Consider the following 14,932-nt stretch of genomic DNA (forward strand, 5'->3'; position numbering starts at 1 on the left):
ACAACAGATTCTGGGAGACGGGGCCCGCAGTGGGGGCTTTATTTTTTTTAATGATTTTTTTATAGACCACTTTTATCTGCTTTCTGTGTGTGTGTGCATGCATGCACTGGTGCTCACACCCACGTTTCTCCCTGCTCTTGGGTTATGGACCCTTTGAGGACCTCCTCAAGACCACAGACCCTCACTCACCCTAGAAAAGCGCCTGAGTAGATCAGCAGAGCACTTGGCAAGAAGTTTCGTGGGGTCCCAGGCAGCTTCCAAAGCTCATAAGAACCCCTGGTTCAGCCTTCTTTCTCCCCCCAGGGGAGGAGGCCTCCCAGGGTGACACAAACCACAGGGACAGTGCCCCCTACTCCTGGCCAGCCCCCCGTCACTGGCACAGATCCACTCCCACACTCCCGTCTTTGCTCAGCCAAGAGGGACTGAGGACACGGGGAGCTCTGACAGACGCCAGCGAGGTTGACCGGCCTTGGGGGTGTGGGGGCACCTATGACCATCACCACAGCCTGCGTCAGGGCACCCATGCTCAGAAGGCAGTGAAGGTCTTCACTGGAAACCCACACACAAGGAAACCCATGGCCAACACTCCACCCTGGATGTGGGTCTGGTGGCTGGAGGATCCAGGGAACCTGGGATGCCCAGGGCGGCAGCCAGTGCCTGGCCAGTAGAGAAGGAAGGCCGCTATGATTCCTCAACAGCGCCCCGCTTGGGATGGGGTGGTGTGGGAGATGCTTCTGCCGACACCCCCGCAAAGCTGGATGGCCTGGGCTCCCCTCACCAGGAGCCCAGTGTACCTGGAGGTGGAAACAGGCTGTGCTGGTGCTGAGGGACCCTCACTACCATCTTGGGGAGGCCCTGGAGGCTGTGGTCTAGAAGCTGTCCCCTGGAGAGAGAGAGGGGCCTTCAGAGACACCCTCAGCGAGCTGCAGCCCCAAACCAGCCCACTCCTCATCCCACTCAAGGCTGTGGGCTGCCAGGGGAAGTGGCTTCTGTCCTGGGCTAAAATCAGGGGCGAGGTGGACAGCAGGCGTGCGCTGAGCTGACCCAGGAGAGAGGCTCCAGTGGGCACCAGGCCTGCTGTGCAGGGTGGCTAGCAGGGCAGGAGCCGAGGGCCCACCCAAAGCCTGGCCAGTCACGGGGCACAGACCAGGGGGGTCTGGGGAGGCCATGTCTGCTGGTGTCGAGGCCGGGAAGCCCGTGAGTGGGTGCAGTTGCCCCGCACTCTCAACAGGGCTCCTGGGGCCATCTGCATGGCCACCGTTTACTGACACCTTCTCTGTGCTGGGTCCACTGGCACACAACCTCCCCCTCGAGGTCATCCTCTCACCCTGATGTTTTAGCAATGCAGAGCTCTGCCTCCAAAAGCTGGGTTGGTGCAGCCCTGGGCCCTTGAGCTCCATCCCCAGACCCCTTGTCACCACTGGGCTTGACTTGGGGCCGTGAAGACCATGCAGCTCAAAGAGGCAGGTGGACAAGGACACGGGCCAGCTGTACCGCCCTTCATCCCAGCTCGCTGAAACCCAGCCTCTTGGGACAAGGGGACCAACAGGCGAGAGCCTGACCTGCCCTGTCCTGCTGGGGAGGGGGGCGCCCCCCTCGACCGCAGAAGGAGCGTAAGACAGCCTCCTGGTGCAGTGAGGGGTGTCCAGGTGGGGATTGGTGGGGGCAGCTAGCTGCAGGGGGGGCAGCTGGCCTGGGTGCTCCAGCCCCACTTTTCTGTCGAGATGCTGTGTGATGAGCCTCAGTTCCGACCCCAAAGGGCTGTGTCGAGCCACCGGCTCCCCCATGAACAGTGCTTGCGGGGTCCTGGCACACAGGGGGTCCTACTGTCTCCTCTCTCACTCTGGTCCCTCCAGGAGGAGGGAGCTGCCCAGAGGCCGGCCGTGCCCGTGGCCCCAGTGACACCCTCAGGGGCAGGTGGGGACCCTGGGCTCCATCTGGTCCGTGTTCAGTGACCCAGACACAACATGTGGCCAGCCCAGACCCCGAGGAGGAAGGACGTGCCCCCACCCCTACTCCCAGGGCACAAACAACGTCACCATCCGAAGCACCAAACTCGGTTCCTCTGCCCACAAACTTGGCTTCTGACTTTGCCAGACTGTCTGTGCCAGCCTCCTTTGAAGTCTGGTGTCCCTGCCTGCAGTGGGCATCCCCCCTGGCTGGCCTCATGGAGAGAGCGCTCTGGCCAGAACCCAGCTAGCAGGACCGTGGCCAGGCCTCAGAACTGCCTGACATGAGGCAGCGTGGGGAGGCTGCCTGCCAGCCCAGCTCTGATCCAGTGCTGGGAGGGCCCACGGGATGGCCGGGGGAGGAGGCCCCCACTCTGCTCACCCTACCCCCTTGTGCCTTTTTGAGTTGTCGTGGCCTTGTCGGCACAGTGAAGGCAAAGGTCAGCGGCCAGCTTCCACTCACAGGACAGTCCCAGAGCCTCTGCCTGTGGGCATGCCATTCTGGACACTGGGCTGTTCAGTGCGGGCAGTCATTCCCCCAGCCCCCTGCAGCTTCCGGATGGCCTAGGGGCATCAGGGCCAGAGCTGAACCAGCTGCAGGAGGCTGAGGGGACGCAGGGAGGGGAGGCTGGGCAGTGGCCACAGCAGTGGCAGACACTCAAGGTGGCCTCCTGGAGGGCTGTCACGTCGGTCCCAGCAGGAGCCCTAAGGAAGCACCTTCCTGCCTCTGACCTTCCTGCCACAGCTGCCACAGGTAAGCCCTCAGTTGGGGGCCACAGTTAAAGCCACACCCTCCAGCCAGGAAGCAGTGAGAGCGTTTCTTCACTAAATAAACCCCACTCCCAGCCAGCAGGAGAGAAACCCCAGGACCTGCATGCCCTGGACATGGTAGGTGGCCATTTCTCAGCTTTTAGTACAGATGGCCGCAATCAAAGTTTTCGCTGGAACTTTTAACTAGCCAGTGAAGGGTCCGAGGCAGGGAGTACTGACTTCTGAATGTCCGATCCCATGCAGCGCAGCATGAGGCTCTCCTATGACATCAGCACCACCTGGGCTCATCCTCCCTGGGCACTAGAGGCACTGGCTGCTCCCCTCCCCAACACCAGGACCCCACATAGGAAGGGGGCCTCGCCCTGGTAGGTCTGTGATCCTGAGGACTCTGCCTCCAAGCCACTGAGTGGTTTTCCCAACAGCCTCTGATCATCTACTTCACTCAACCCTGTGTATATTTCACAGGGGCTTTCCTGCCCTAGAAACTCTGAGGGATCCATGAACTTGAACTTGCCTTCCAAGTTCTGGATCTGAGAAAACCCCAAAGCAGATTTCCCTGATAACCAACCACAGGGACCCACTTGGCTTGGACACAAAGCCTCCACTCACTGCTCAGCTGTGACCTTCATCCCGAGCTTCCCATGGCCAAGGTCCAGGGCACTCAGCCCCCTGCCGCTGCAGCAGTGGTTCTAGGAGAAACCGAGGTGGGGTCTCCCCTTCTGTCCTCACTTTCCCACCCAGAAAGGGGGCTAAGGGAACCTGAGAGTGAGCTGAGAATGGCAGGCCTGGCTGAGGTGTGGCAAGAGAGGAAGAGAGGCGGGTCCCATGCCCAGCTCCCCTGACCCCCAGGCTCTCCTGGCCTGTGGCTACTTTTACTTTTGAGCCTGGTCAGTCCCGAACGTTCTAATTATAAAATGCTCTTGAGGAGTTTTCATTGGTCAATAAGAAGCAGAGAGAGAACTCGGCCAGGCAGACTCCACCCGCCCAGGGGCAGCTGTCACTCACTTGCTGACAAACAGTGATCACAGACTTGCTGGGGCCCTGGGTGCTTCCTGCGATAGCCATTGGCAGGCTCTGGATCTCTGAGGGGTCAGCTCCCCTAACCACTGGTCCCTTGGGTCCTGGGAGTGTCTGCAGACCCAGCCCTCAGAGCTGGGAGAACGCTTCTCCTTAGATGCGCCCCCACAGAGGTACACAGGCTGTGCCTACAAGCTAAGTAATGAAAGCCAGAGGTCAGGCTGCTGGGGTTCCAACCCCTCTCTCCCTTTGCTGATGAGTGACCTTGAGCAGGGACCTGGCCACCCGAGCCTTATCAGTAAAGTGGGGAGACCCTGAGAGCCTACAGCATGTACTGGGGTGCTCTTGGTGGGGCCTGCCCACAGAGGGACCCTGCAGGGGCACTGTCGATCCACAAACCGGTCACCCCAAAACTCCACAGAGCTGTGTCCAACTCAGAAAAAAGTCCCAGGAGATGAGAAATCACGTGGATCACATTGTGCCCTTTCCACAGCCCCACACTTCCGAGATGGACCCCGAAACCCAGGGGCTCCTCTACAAGAACCTTGGGGCGGGAGGTGGCACCTGCCCTGGGAGCACCCCTCAGCAGCAGGGACTCGGGGCTCCTCTCAGGGGCCCCCAAGCTGAGCTCTGTGACCTCCAGGAGCAGGGCTCTCTGGCTGCTTGAGGGGACAGAAGGAGAAGAGGCAAGCCAGGCATTGACACCCCAAGTCCAGCCACAGGAAGCCCTGCCCTCAAGCTCAATACAGGGTGAGGTTTGCTGAAGACCCTCCCTGAGGGTGGTGCACCCGATTCCCCTAAATAACCCGCGTTTCATCTCCACAATGTACATTGTTAGGACTCTTCCTTCAGTTTCAAATACGTATAATTGCTCCTGGTGCCAGTAAAAGGTATTAATTCCACTTATGCATTCCATAAACTTTTAGGATAACGCAATTGATACCGCGATCATGTTGGGACACCTCCACTATTATTTTCCTGCTTGCAAACCTCCGAGGGGCTGGAAAGTTTTCTCCCAAATCCATTAGTGTTGACTCAGCCCCGTTCTACTCAGGAATCCCATGAAGTGTCTTTGTGTTTCCTGGGCCCCCACCATGTGCTTCTAGGAGGGGCATCACTTGGCCTTCGTGGGCCAGCTAGCCCCCAAGACAGACAGATGGACACATTCCCCACTGAGTCTGAGGGCAGCTGGAGGTCACTGAGGGGCTCTGTCCAGGCTGGCAGGCTGTCCATAGGTCCCCCAGGGACCAGCTGTGCCCTCACACTCCCGCGTACCCACACCATCTCGCCTCATGGCAGCCTGCCCTGTGGGCCATCAGCAGTGCCACCCAGTCTGCCCAAGGCGACTGTAGATGCCCCGCTGGGCCAGGGCTCTGACCACGGCAAGTCGCCCTTCTGCCCTCGGAACCCCTCCCCAAACCTCCAGAACACTAAGGACAGCCCTTCCCTGGCTCCCAGGCTCAGCCTGGGAGCAGGGGGAGGCTGGGCTGGGCTGGATAGCATCCAGACGCCCTCACAGGGGCTGCTGCTGCTCTCTGCTCCCTGGGACTCTTGTCACCAGCTGTCCCCACACTGACAATGTAGGGGGCCTCCCAGGGTGGGAGTGGCCATCCAGAGGTCAACAGAGGGCGACCCGCCATGTCTGGGGAGGGTGTGGAACAGCGACCCGGGAACCGGGCACCTCCATCCCCAGCCTGGCTCCACCCACCCACCAGCCCAAAGAGCATCAGTGCCCAAGGGCGCCAGCCTCAGTCACACCCATGAGCTCTCATGGTGCCTGTCTCTCTCCAAAGCGCAGAAGGACCCCCAAAATGGATAAGCCACAGCCGGGATGCTCACAGGCAGCGAACACTGCTGGGGGGTGGGGTTAGAGAACCTCCTGTGACAATGCCCTGACTGGCCACACACCCACCTGGCCTTGGCCCTGCCCCTTGTTCAGTCTCAGGAAGAGCCCAGGCCCCTCCTCTGGCTGCTCAGTTACCTGCCACCCACCGCTCTGGTTCCTGGAGGAGGGGAGGGGCTGTCAGAACCCTGGGCAGCAACCAGGAGGCGCCCGCACACGTGCTGCGTTTAAGAACATGCATGCATGCCTGCACATGTGCTCCCATGTGCGCACAGTATCTGCATGCATGTGTGTGCACAGGTGTGCTGTGGTGTGCATGTGTGTGCTATGTGTGTGTGTCTGCATGTGTTCGCACGTCTGCGCATGTCTGCATGTGTGTGCTATGTGTGCGTGTCTGCATGTGTTCGCACGTCTGCGTGTGTCTGCATGTGTGTGCTATGTGTGCGTGTCTGCACACGTGTTCGTGTTTGTGCATGCATATCTGAGAGTTGCATGCATGCAGATGTGCACATATCCTATGAGCTGAGGGCTCCAGGCCCTTCTGAGCCCTCGGTGTGGGTATGAGACCTGAAGTCTGAAGACCTGACCTGAAGTCAGGTCAGAGCAGATCCATCCAGGGCTGTGGGACTCGCAGCGGGGATTGGCCAAACAGAAGCCAAAGACCCCATTAACAGCTGCAGCCATGTAGGGGCTGGTGAGGGTGTTTTGCCTGAGCAGAGAGAGGAGTGAAGGCAGCAGTCAATCTGGAATTGCACTTGAGAAAAACATGAATTATCTATCAGTTACCAGCAGGCTGGCGTAGGGAGCAGCAGGCAGCACAGCGGAGGCCAGGATGGCAAGCCCGAGCGGCAAGTCTGAGCAGTGCCTGCACAGCCAGGGCCCCGGAGCCGTGAGCAGGGAGGATGCCCGGTGGTCTCCGTCCTCACCGGGAGCTGGTTGCCTATCTGCCCCCTCCCTGGGCAAGGAGGAGAGCCTGTGGGGACGGGGTGTGCTCCCAGAACCGAGGTGCCAAAAATCTCATTATCAATGTTTGTCCCATCTCTACCCTGGCAAGGAGAAGGGCTGGAGCGGGGGATTTGTGAGCACCGTCTTCCTCCGCTCAGCTCCATGAGCCATGGCAGAGGGTGGGGGTGTGCGGGGAGGAAGGGAGGGAGGGAGGTATCCACTGCTTGGGCACTGGGGGTGGGGGGTGGTGAGAGGGGCTGGAGGTTGGAGGCAGAGCGGCTGGGACAAGCGAGGCTTCCTCTGTCCCCTGGACAGACCACCCATGCGACCACTTAGGGCCAGCACAACTGTGACCATGTCATGAGCCCCTCCAACCCTAAGGTCACACACCTGGCAGGGGATGGTAGAGGAAACCAGGCACCAAGGGGCAGCTCCCATCCCTCCCCGAGGACCAGCTCAGACCATTCCAGGCGCTCCAAGCCCCCAAGATGCGACAGAGATTCCACCAGCATCCTCAAACAGTGGAAAGGAAGGGAGCCAGGACCCCCACAAGCTGCCCACCAGGACTCCTAAGAACCAGCAACTTGGGCCCTGATGACAGAGTGTCAGTGAAGACGGGCCTGGGATCCTTCCGCTTAGAAGAGAGAGAAAGGGCTTAAGAAGCAAGTGGGAACTTGGAATAAGAGTGGTAGTGAGCCTCCTGCTGCTTGAGGTGTGCAAGTGCAGTGACGTCTCGAGGGCCAGACCTCACAGCAGGGGTGTGGGGGGCAGGACCCCACAGGCCATAAAGAATCCCTGGCAGATGCAGCTTTGGGTAAACAACTTTGTCCAGGAGGACCAGGCTCCATGGCAGCCCCATCATCTAAGGAAATAGTAAAGACATGCCAGCACTAAGCCCCATGCAGCACAGGCACCATCCCATTTAAGCCTTATCACCTTCACCGAGAGAGCAAAGGAATGAACATTTGCAGATGAGGCCATCCGGCCACCAACGGGACCGGGTGCTCCCTTGGCCACTGCAAGCCCTGGAGTCAGTCTGAGCCTTGACTCAGCGATGGGTCAGCATCTTGGGAGCCCACTGCTCAAGCAAGAACTCAGAAATAGCTGTAGGGGGCCCTCAGGCTGCCTTTTGCTCCACCCCATCTCTGGTTCCCCAGAGTGGGAAAACCACAGTCTGGGCAGTGGGCACTGGGGACAGTGGGAACCAGTTCTTAAAGTGGCAGAACCTTAGTGTCACCTTCTTAGCACTTCCATGGGGGCCGGAACCAGCCCCCCGGCACAGCCCAGCCTCCTCTGCTCCAGGGTCCTTTGCCAGGAGCTATGAGTGAGCACAGAGCTGCTGTTCCTGGAGAACATGATGTGGCCCCATGGCCAGGACCTGCCAGGGGTCCACAGAGCATGAACCAGAGCCAGGCTCACTTTGCCTTCCTGGGGGCAGGCAGGAGACGTGGCAGGTCCTTGGCTTGCCCTTTCCTGCCCCATTCCCTGTGTACCCAATGCTCAGAGGTGAGCTGCTAGTGTATCCAGGGGTCTCGGAGACTGCAGCCTTTACACTGCCCCCACAGGGACATCGGGCAGCCTGCTTCTCGCTCAGCCACAGTAGGGACAGTGCAGTTTCCATGCCAGTGCCCCATGCCCCCGCCGGTATCTGCATAATTCTGAGAAGGCGGTCTAGACTATCCTGCATGCGTGCTAATTCACTTCAGTCGAGTTTGACTCTTTGCCACCCTGTGGACTGCAGCCCACCAGGCTTCTCTGTCCATGGGATTCTCCAGGCAAGAATACTGGAGTGGGTTGTCATGCCCTCCTCCAGGGGATCTTCTCAACCCAGGGACTGAACTTACATCTCGGGTTTCCTGCACTGACAGGTGGGTTCTTTACCACTACCGCCACCTGGGAAGCCCAGTCCTGGACTATAAATGGGTCAGTAACAGATTCTACCTTCTGGATTGTAGGCAGTTTCAAGGGTTAACATAAACTCCAAGAGCTTGGGGCAATAGCAATTCACAATAGCATTTCTGGGGAGCAGCAACCGTGGGTGTGTGAGATGTTCTCAAAGTTGGCAAAGTCTCGATGGTGGGGGGTAGGAACATGCAGATGTTCCCAAGGGCACGCGGCAGGGCCTGGGGTCTGCAGCCTTGGGGCTCCATCTCGACCTCCTGTCTCACACTCATGCTTGGAGATGACAACCCAGAGACAGAGTGGGCAACGCCTAAACACGCCTACGTCAGAGGCTTCTTGCCAGCCCTGCACTGCCTGGAGGAGGTGGCCTCTGTGGACCCAGGGACGGAGCTCAGACGGCTTCAGGTGTCCGAAGCCAGGGAGCCTCCTGTCCACCCAGGACAGAATTCAAACCAGAGCCCCCACCCAAGCTCAGGGATGCTGGCCAGATAGTCTTGATGAGAACAGTCTGCCTCTGTCCTCACCGGGGACGAGGGACATGTCCATCCCCTCTGGAGCTTTGTGGGCGGCTCTGTGGGAGGCTGGCCCACTCTGGCCACGCGTCTGAGGGCTGGGCACGCCCAGACTGCCCAGCCCTGAGACCCGCCTCCTGCCTGATGCTCCTCCTGGCCAGCTGGGAACCCTAAGCGGACACGGGTGTATGTGGTCACCCCCTCCCTGCCCTGGGCGCCACTCACCGTCCAGGTGGCTGACTTGGCTGTGCTTGACTGCTGGAAGGTCACCTCGAAGTGGTGGGGGCCAGGGTAGTCGGTGTTGGAGGGGATGACGGGCGCGGGTGACATGGTGTCGAAGGTGGAGCTGGGCTGCGCGTAGGGCGAGTGTGTGGGCACGCTGGCGGCGTGCTCCGGGGTGTAGGGGCTGGCTGAGGCCGCGCGGCTGCTCATCTGGTCCATGGTGCTGCTCAGCAAATTGAACTGGGACTGGCAGGAAGGGGAGGAGGGAGGGGGAGACACACAGTCAGGCTGGAGAGTGGAAGCCATCCCGTCCGGGGAGGTGTCCTGTTACAGGAGCCTTAAAGGGCCAGCGGCTCAGTCATCCCAAATATTTCCTCGGTGCCCCCCCACCCCCGACAGGTCACTACTTGTATTGGGATAAACTGACATATTCACCTCGCCCTCCTCTCGCCATCAGCCTCCCTGGTGCCAGGGCTCCTGGGGCGCTGCTGAGCGCACCTGGAGGGACCTGCCTGTGGGGGCGGCTCCCAGGGCTGATGCCCTGGCTGCACTCTCTGGGGGCAGAACCTGGCTCAGCATCCTCATTTCTTGCCACCCCAACCCCCCGCCCCCTTCAGTTCAAAGCGGGGAGACCTCGCCCCAGGGAACCAGGCAGAAAGAGGGTGCCCCAGGGTGCAGGGGGCACACCCCAGGCTCCGTCCAATGCAGGGGCTGCCCAAGAGGCTCTGGGGATCCAGCCCTGTAGGGTTGGGGGCTGGATGGTGGCTGAGCCAAGAGTCACTTTCGAAGGGCCCCTATAGGCTCCCTCCATCCATCAGCATCTGAATGCCCCCCCCACCTGCAGTTCCCCCTGCTAGCATCTTCCACACCCTCCTCACACAGAAGGAACTGGAACTCAGCCTCACTGTGTGGGCGTGTCCCCTGGGTCACCCTCTGCGGGGTCCTGACCATCAGTCCCTGTCAGGAGCTTAAGGGAGACCCCAGCAAAGGGAGGGGGTGCCAACCCATGCTTCAGTGCCTTGAGGGCAAGGCAGGGCAGAGCCCCGCAGGGGGGGCTGGCACGAAAGCCCGCCCCTCCCGCCCCTCCCGATCGGGAGGCTTCAAGCAGGAGGTGGTTCAGAGGGCAACACAGTAGCGGGGACCAGACCAGCTCTAACCGCGAATGCTAAACTGCTCCCTCTCCGTGCCAGCTGCACGCCGCGGAGCTGTTCCTCACCACCTGGGGTGGGCGTTGCCGCCCCCACTTTCGGATGAGGAGACTGAGGCTGGAGAGCTGGGGACCGTGAACTGGGGGACTTGCATCTGGCCGGCGGAGAGCCTGGAGTCCCCCTAGTGGGGTGAGGGTTAGGGGTGGGGGGAGGACCAGAGGTGGCGGGAAGGACAGGACGGTGGGAGGAGGGAGGCAGGACTGGACGGTGGGAGAAGAGCCCTCCTGCTCTGTCCTCTTCTCCATAGTGAAAAATAAAAGAGCAAGTTCCTCCCATGGATGGTTAAGAGAAGCTCCGCCCTGGGGCAACCCATGCTCAGCACCCCTCTGCACATCAGGAGGCTGGGGCTCCATGACCCAGAATCCCTTCCCGCTCTGTACTCCTCCCCAGGCATGCATTCCTCTGGGCCCCTCCCAGCCTGGAGAGGTGACTCCTCCCCAGAGGTCTGCCCAGCCTGGAGGAAGCTCGGCTCCTCCTCCGGTGATGATGGAGCCGGGAGGTGACCGGTGACGGACAGCAGGTGGCTGGTTCTTAGCAAAGCCACTGCTCCCCACTCCTCCCGCCCACTGTGCCTCCCCAAGGTGGGTGCCCTGGCCCCGATGGCTGACTGCCATCCAGTGCAGATCGTCTGGCAGTGGGGCAGAGCCCCCAGGCCCATCCGTGCCCTCGCCATCAGGGCACAGGCATGACGCCCTGGCCCCAACTGCCACTGGACAGATCCCTTAAGCAGATCCCCTTTCTATTTGAACCTCCAGGGCCATCCTGTGCTCCCTGTAAACCTGAGGCTCCACCGCCAGTGGGACAGGGAGCCCTGCAGGGCAGACCCCACTTCACTGTCCCGTTGAGCCTCGTGCCCTGGTCAGTGCTGCGCCACCCCTGCCACAGCCTTCCTAACCTCTGTGCCTCACCGGTAAGACGAAGGGGGCCCAGTGCCCACTGCCCACCTTGCCGGCGGATGAACAAACTACAGAGTCCGCGTGATGGAACATTATTCCCCCACCGTCAGAAAGAAATGAGCTACTGATGCCACAGCCCAGAGGAGAAACGCACCACGCGAAGGTGCAGACACAAAAGCTCAGATGTCTTCTCTCTCTATTGACACGACAGTCCAGGGGCGGCAGACCCGGGGGAGAGACACAGGCAGGGGGCGGCCAGGGCTGGGGGGCTGCAGGGTGACGGCTCAGGTGCAGGTTCCCTTCTGAGACTATGAAAATGTTCTAAAATGGACTGTGGTGATGGGTCCACGTATCTGTGCACTTTTTAACTGAAGTATAGTTGATCTCTGATGTGTTCATTTCTGCTGTACAATAAAGTGACTCAGTTATACACGTCTATACACCTGTTTCGTATTTTTTTCCATTCTGGTTTATCACAGGATGTTGAGTATGGTTCCCTGTGCCATAGAGCAGGGCCTTGTTGTTTATTCCCTCTGTACATAATAGCTTGCATCTGCTAACCCCAAACTCTCCATCCTTCCATCCTTTACCCCCCATCCCCTTGGCAACTCTAAGTCTGTCCTCTATGTCTGTGAGTCTGTTTTGTGAATATATTCAAAGAACAGTGAACAGTGTACTTCAAACTGCATACTGCAAACACTGAACTGAACACAGCTGAGCTGGGTGGTAAGTAAATTGTAACTCAGTAAAGCTATTGAAAACAAAACGACAAGGGACCCTGTGGATCCTCACCTCTCCTGAGCCCAGGTTGTTCTGGGGATGGGAGGATTGACAGCCACCCCCTCCCAAGGGCCCATCTGGGGGTCCCAAGTGCTATCACACCCCCTTGCTCCAGGAGAGCTCTGCTCTGTGCCCCCCTGGTTTATGCCTCCCCACTGGACTTCAGACCCCACAAGGACAGACCTTGTCTCACGGGCATCAGTGTACCCCCACATGGACACAGGAAATGCAGCCAGTGTGAACTGAGCTGTGCTGTGAGCATAGAGAACCGACTCCAAGGACTTAGTGCCAACGAAAAGAATAAAATAAAATATCTCGTTCACAGTTTTGTCTCGATGGCATGCTGAAATGAGCATAGTCTTGGATAAGTAAAATAAATTCTTGAATTATTTCCATTGTTTCTTTTCACCATTTTTAACGTGGTTACCAGAAAATGCAACATTATATATGTGGTTTGCATTCCGTTTCTCCTGGACATTAGGCACAAGATCCTCAATCAGTAGCTGATGAGGGACTCACAGCTGGAATTATTGTTATTACTATTAATTATGAGGGACTTGTAGCTGAAATTATTGTTATTACTATTATTACTATTAATTATCAGCACACCCTTTAGGGGTGTAGTGCTTTTCTCATTATGCTATGGTTACTCAAGAGGGTTCCTCCCCTCAAAAAAGAGTGTTGCTGGACAAGAGAGTGAGCAGGCACAGGGATGAAGGGGTAGGTGGATGAATGGATGGAAGAGTGGAGGGACAATGGTGAAGGGAGGGATGGGTGGCTGGCTGACTGGATGGATAGAGGGAGGCAAGATGGAGGGAGGGATGGATGGATGGAGGGACGGATGGATGTGTGGATGGAGGAACAGAGGAAGGGAGGAATGGGGGGAGGAGCAGAGGGGTGGATGGATGGATAGTTGGAGGGATGGAGGGATGGATGGAGGGGTGGGGGGCAGCAGGATGCCCCTCCCACCATCTGGATGCCCAGGAATGAGCATGGGATGTGAGCCTGCTCCCCCATCACAGGAGGCTGAGAGCCCTGTGGGTCCTGGGGGGAGGAGTCCCAGCCTGCACTCATTGTTTTTCTTTTCTAGGCAGTAAGCATGGCCCCTCTGGAGTGTCTTCCCTGTCCCTCCACTGAAGGCTGCAGGGAGCCTTCCTCATCTTGGCTGCAGAAGCGTCCTGTGTCCTGAGCAAGGTGGCCCAAGCCAGGGGTCTCAGCTCTGTCCTCCCTGCTCCATCCCCAACAGGAAGGTGGCCCAGGCCAGTGGGGCAACAGCCCTTGCCTCCTAGTTCAGGAGAGGCGGGAGGCCGCCCCACGACAACGTGTTCAGATTTTAACTTGTCCACATTCTTTTCAGATCAGAGGCGGGTGCCAGGGAATTAGTCATTGAACCAAAAGAAGCCGGGCTGATAGGATCTACACGCCCAGCAGCCACAAAGCAGGGAGGGGGATGACTTCCAGCAGGCTGGCCCCTGTGCAGGAGACCTTAATGAGATGTGGGACCACCGAGTCCAGAGAGGGTCCTGCCCCCTCTGCAGGTCCTCTTCTTGCTCCAACTTAGGTTCAGGGGCTTCCTGTGGTCTGGGGTCTTGGGAAGCCCCCTCGCCTGCCCGGGAGCCCGAGGACAGTGGCCCTGTGCTGGGTCCGGCTCACGGGGGCAGACGCTGTCCCTGGGGACTTTGGGGCTGCCCCTTCCTCCCTCGTGCTTCCCCAGGGACATCTTGCCCACACCCTGGAGCCGGCTGTTCCTGCAGCTTTTCCATGCGGCTTTGAGCACAGCTGGGAACCTGCAGATTAGAAGCGAGCCACCTCCGCCCTGAAGGGCCCTTTCTTTCCTGCCCACAGGAAACTTTGCATTTCCTTCCTCCTGATGGGAGCCTTGCTGGGTACCCCTGCGCCCCAGACCCAGCTGCTAAACAGGAGCCTGGACCCGGTGGGGGGTGGTGGTAGGGAGGGGAGGCTAGCGTGGTGCCTGAGGTCCAGGGTGGTGCACCCACCGGAGCCTGTGGAGGACGGGGCATTCTCCAGAACCAGAGCCCCCCCCCCCACCCCCCGAGTCTCCGGAAGCTGAGATGAGACCCACTTGGCAGCAGCGAGGAACTTGGGCAAAACCAGGACTTTTTTGGTTTGTTTTGCTTTCAATAAGAACTCCCAAGAGAGTGGGCTGATCCGGACACGCCCGGCCCGCGGCGGCCCACAAGTGCCTACATGCACGTGCAAGGCTCTGGGCCCGACCCAAAGAGGGCTGTGAGCGGGAGTCGGAGCCGGCGGGTGGCCTCTACTCCTGCATCTGAAGAAGCGCCCAGCCTGCCTCTGAGGCTTCAATGCATTGGGCGGGTGGGGTGGGAGCACTGAGAGGAGGTCGGCCAAGCCAGCCCACTCCAACCCTCGATGCCTCTGGCTGAGCAGGACAATGCCCCAGGGGCCTCTCCCACCAGGAGCATGCAGCTCCTCCCAGACGGTCAGTCCATCTGCTCCACAAACGTGTGTCCTCAGGCTCTCTGTCTACTTAGAGCAAGATGCTGAGCCGGGGAGATGGGCCAGAGCTGCCCTCTGGGTGCCTGTGGTCTGCAAACCCACACGGGCAGGGCTTCTGGGTTTGGAGCGCCTAGGTTTATGTCCCAGCCCCCGAAGGGCAGCCAGGCTTGCTCCTGGGGTCAGTGTTTCTCCGACAGGACTCTCGGTGGCCCCGTTTTGCTCTGTGTGGGGCCTCAGGGCCCCGGGGAGGGGAAGGCGTGTGCACGCACGTGCTTAGCACACAGGGGGTTGGGGCAAGGGTCCCACTTCAGGCGAGTCAGCAGAGGGAGGAGCTTAGATGGGGAGGGAGGGAAGGGACCGAGGCAGCCCTGCCCCCTGGATGGGCACCCCGCTTGGCCTCAAGAGTCTC

At 59.4% G+C, this 14,932-nt stretch overlaps 1 protein-coding gene across 1 annotated transcript in view; it reads right to left on the minus strand.

Moving 5' to 3' along the window:
* The window catches only part of TP73 (tumor protein p73), a 47,824-nt gene that overhangs the window by 12,080 nt on the left and 20,812 nt on the right, over positions 1–14,932 (minus strand). The window contains exon 3 of the mRNA XM_027975730.2: positions 9,165–9,407. Coding sequence (XP_027831531.2) covers positions 9,165–9,407 — 243 coding nt within the window. The remainder of the gene's footprint in view (positions 1–9,164; positions 9,408–14,932) is intronic.

This window comes from Ovis aries, chromosome 12 (genome assembly GCF_016772045.2).
Source record: "Ovis aries strain OAR_USU_Benz2616 breed Rambouillet chromosome 12, ARS-UI_Ramb_v3.0, whole genome shotgun sequence".
Taxonomy (NCBI): Eukaryota; Metazoa; Chordata; class Mammalia; order Artiodactyla; family Bovidae; genus Ovis; species Ovis aries.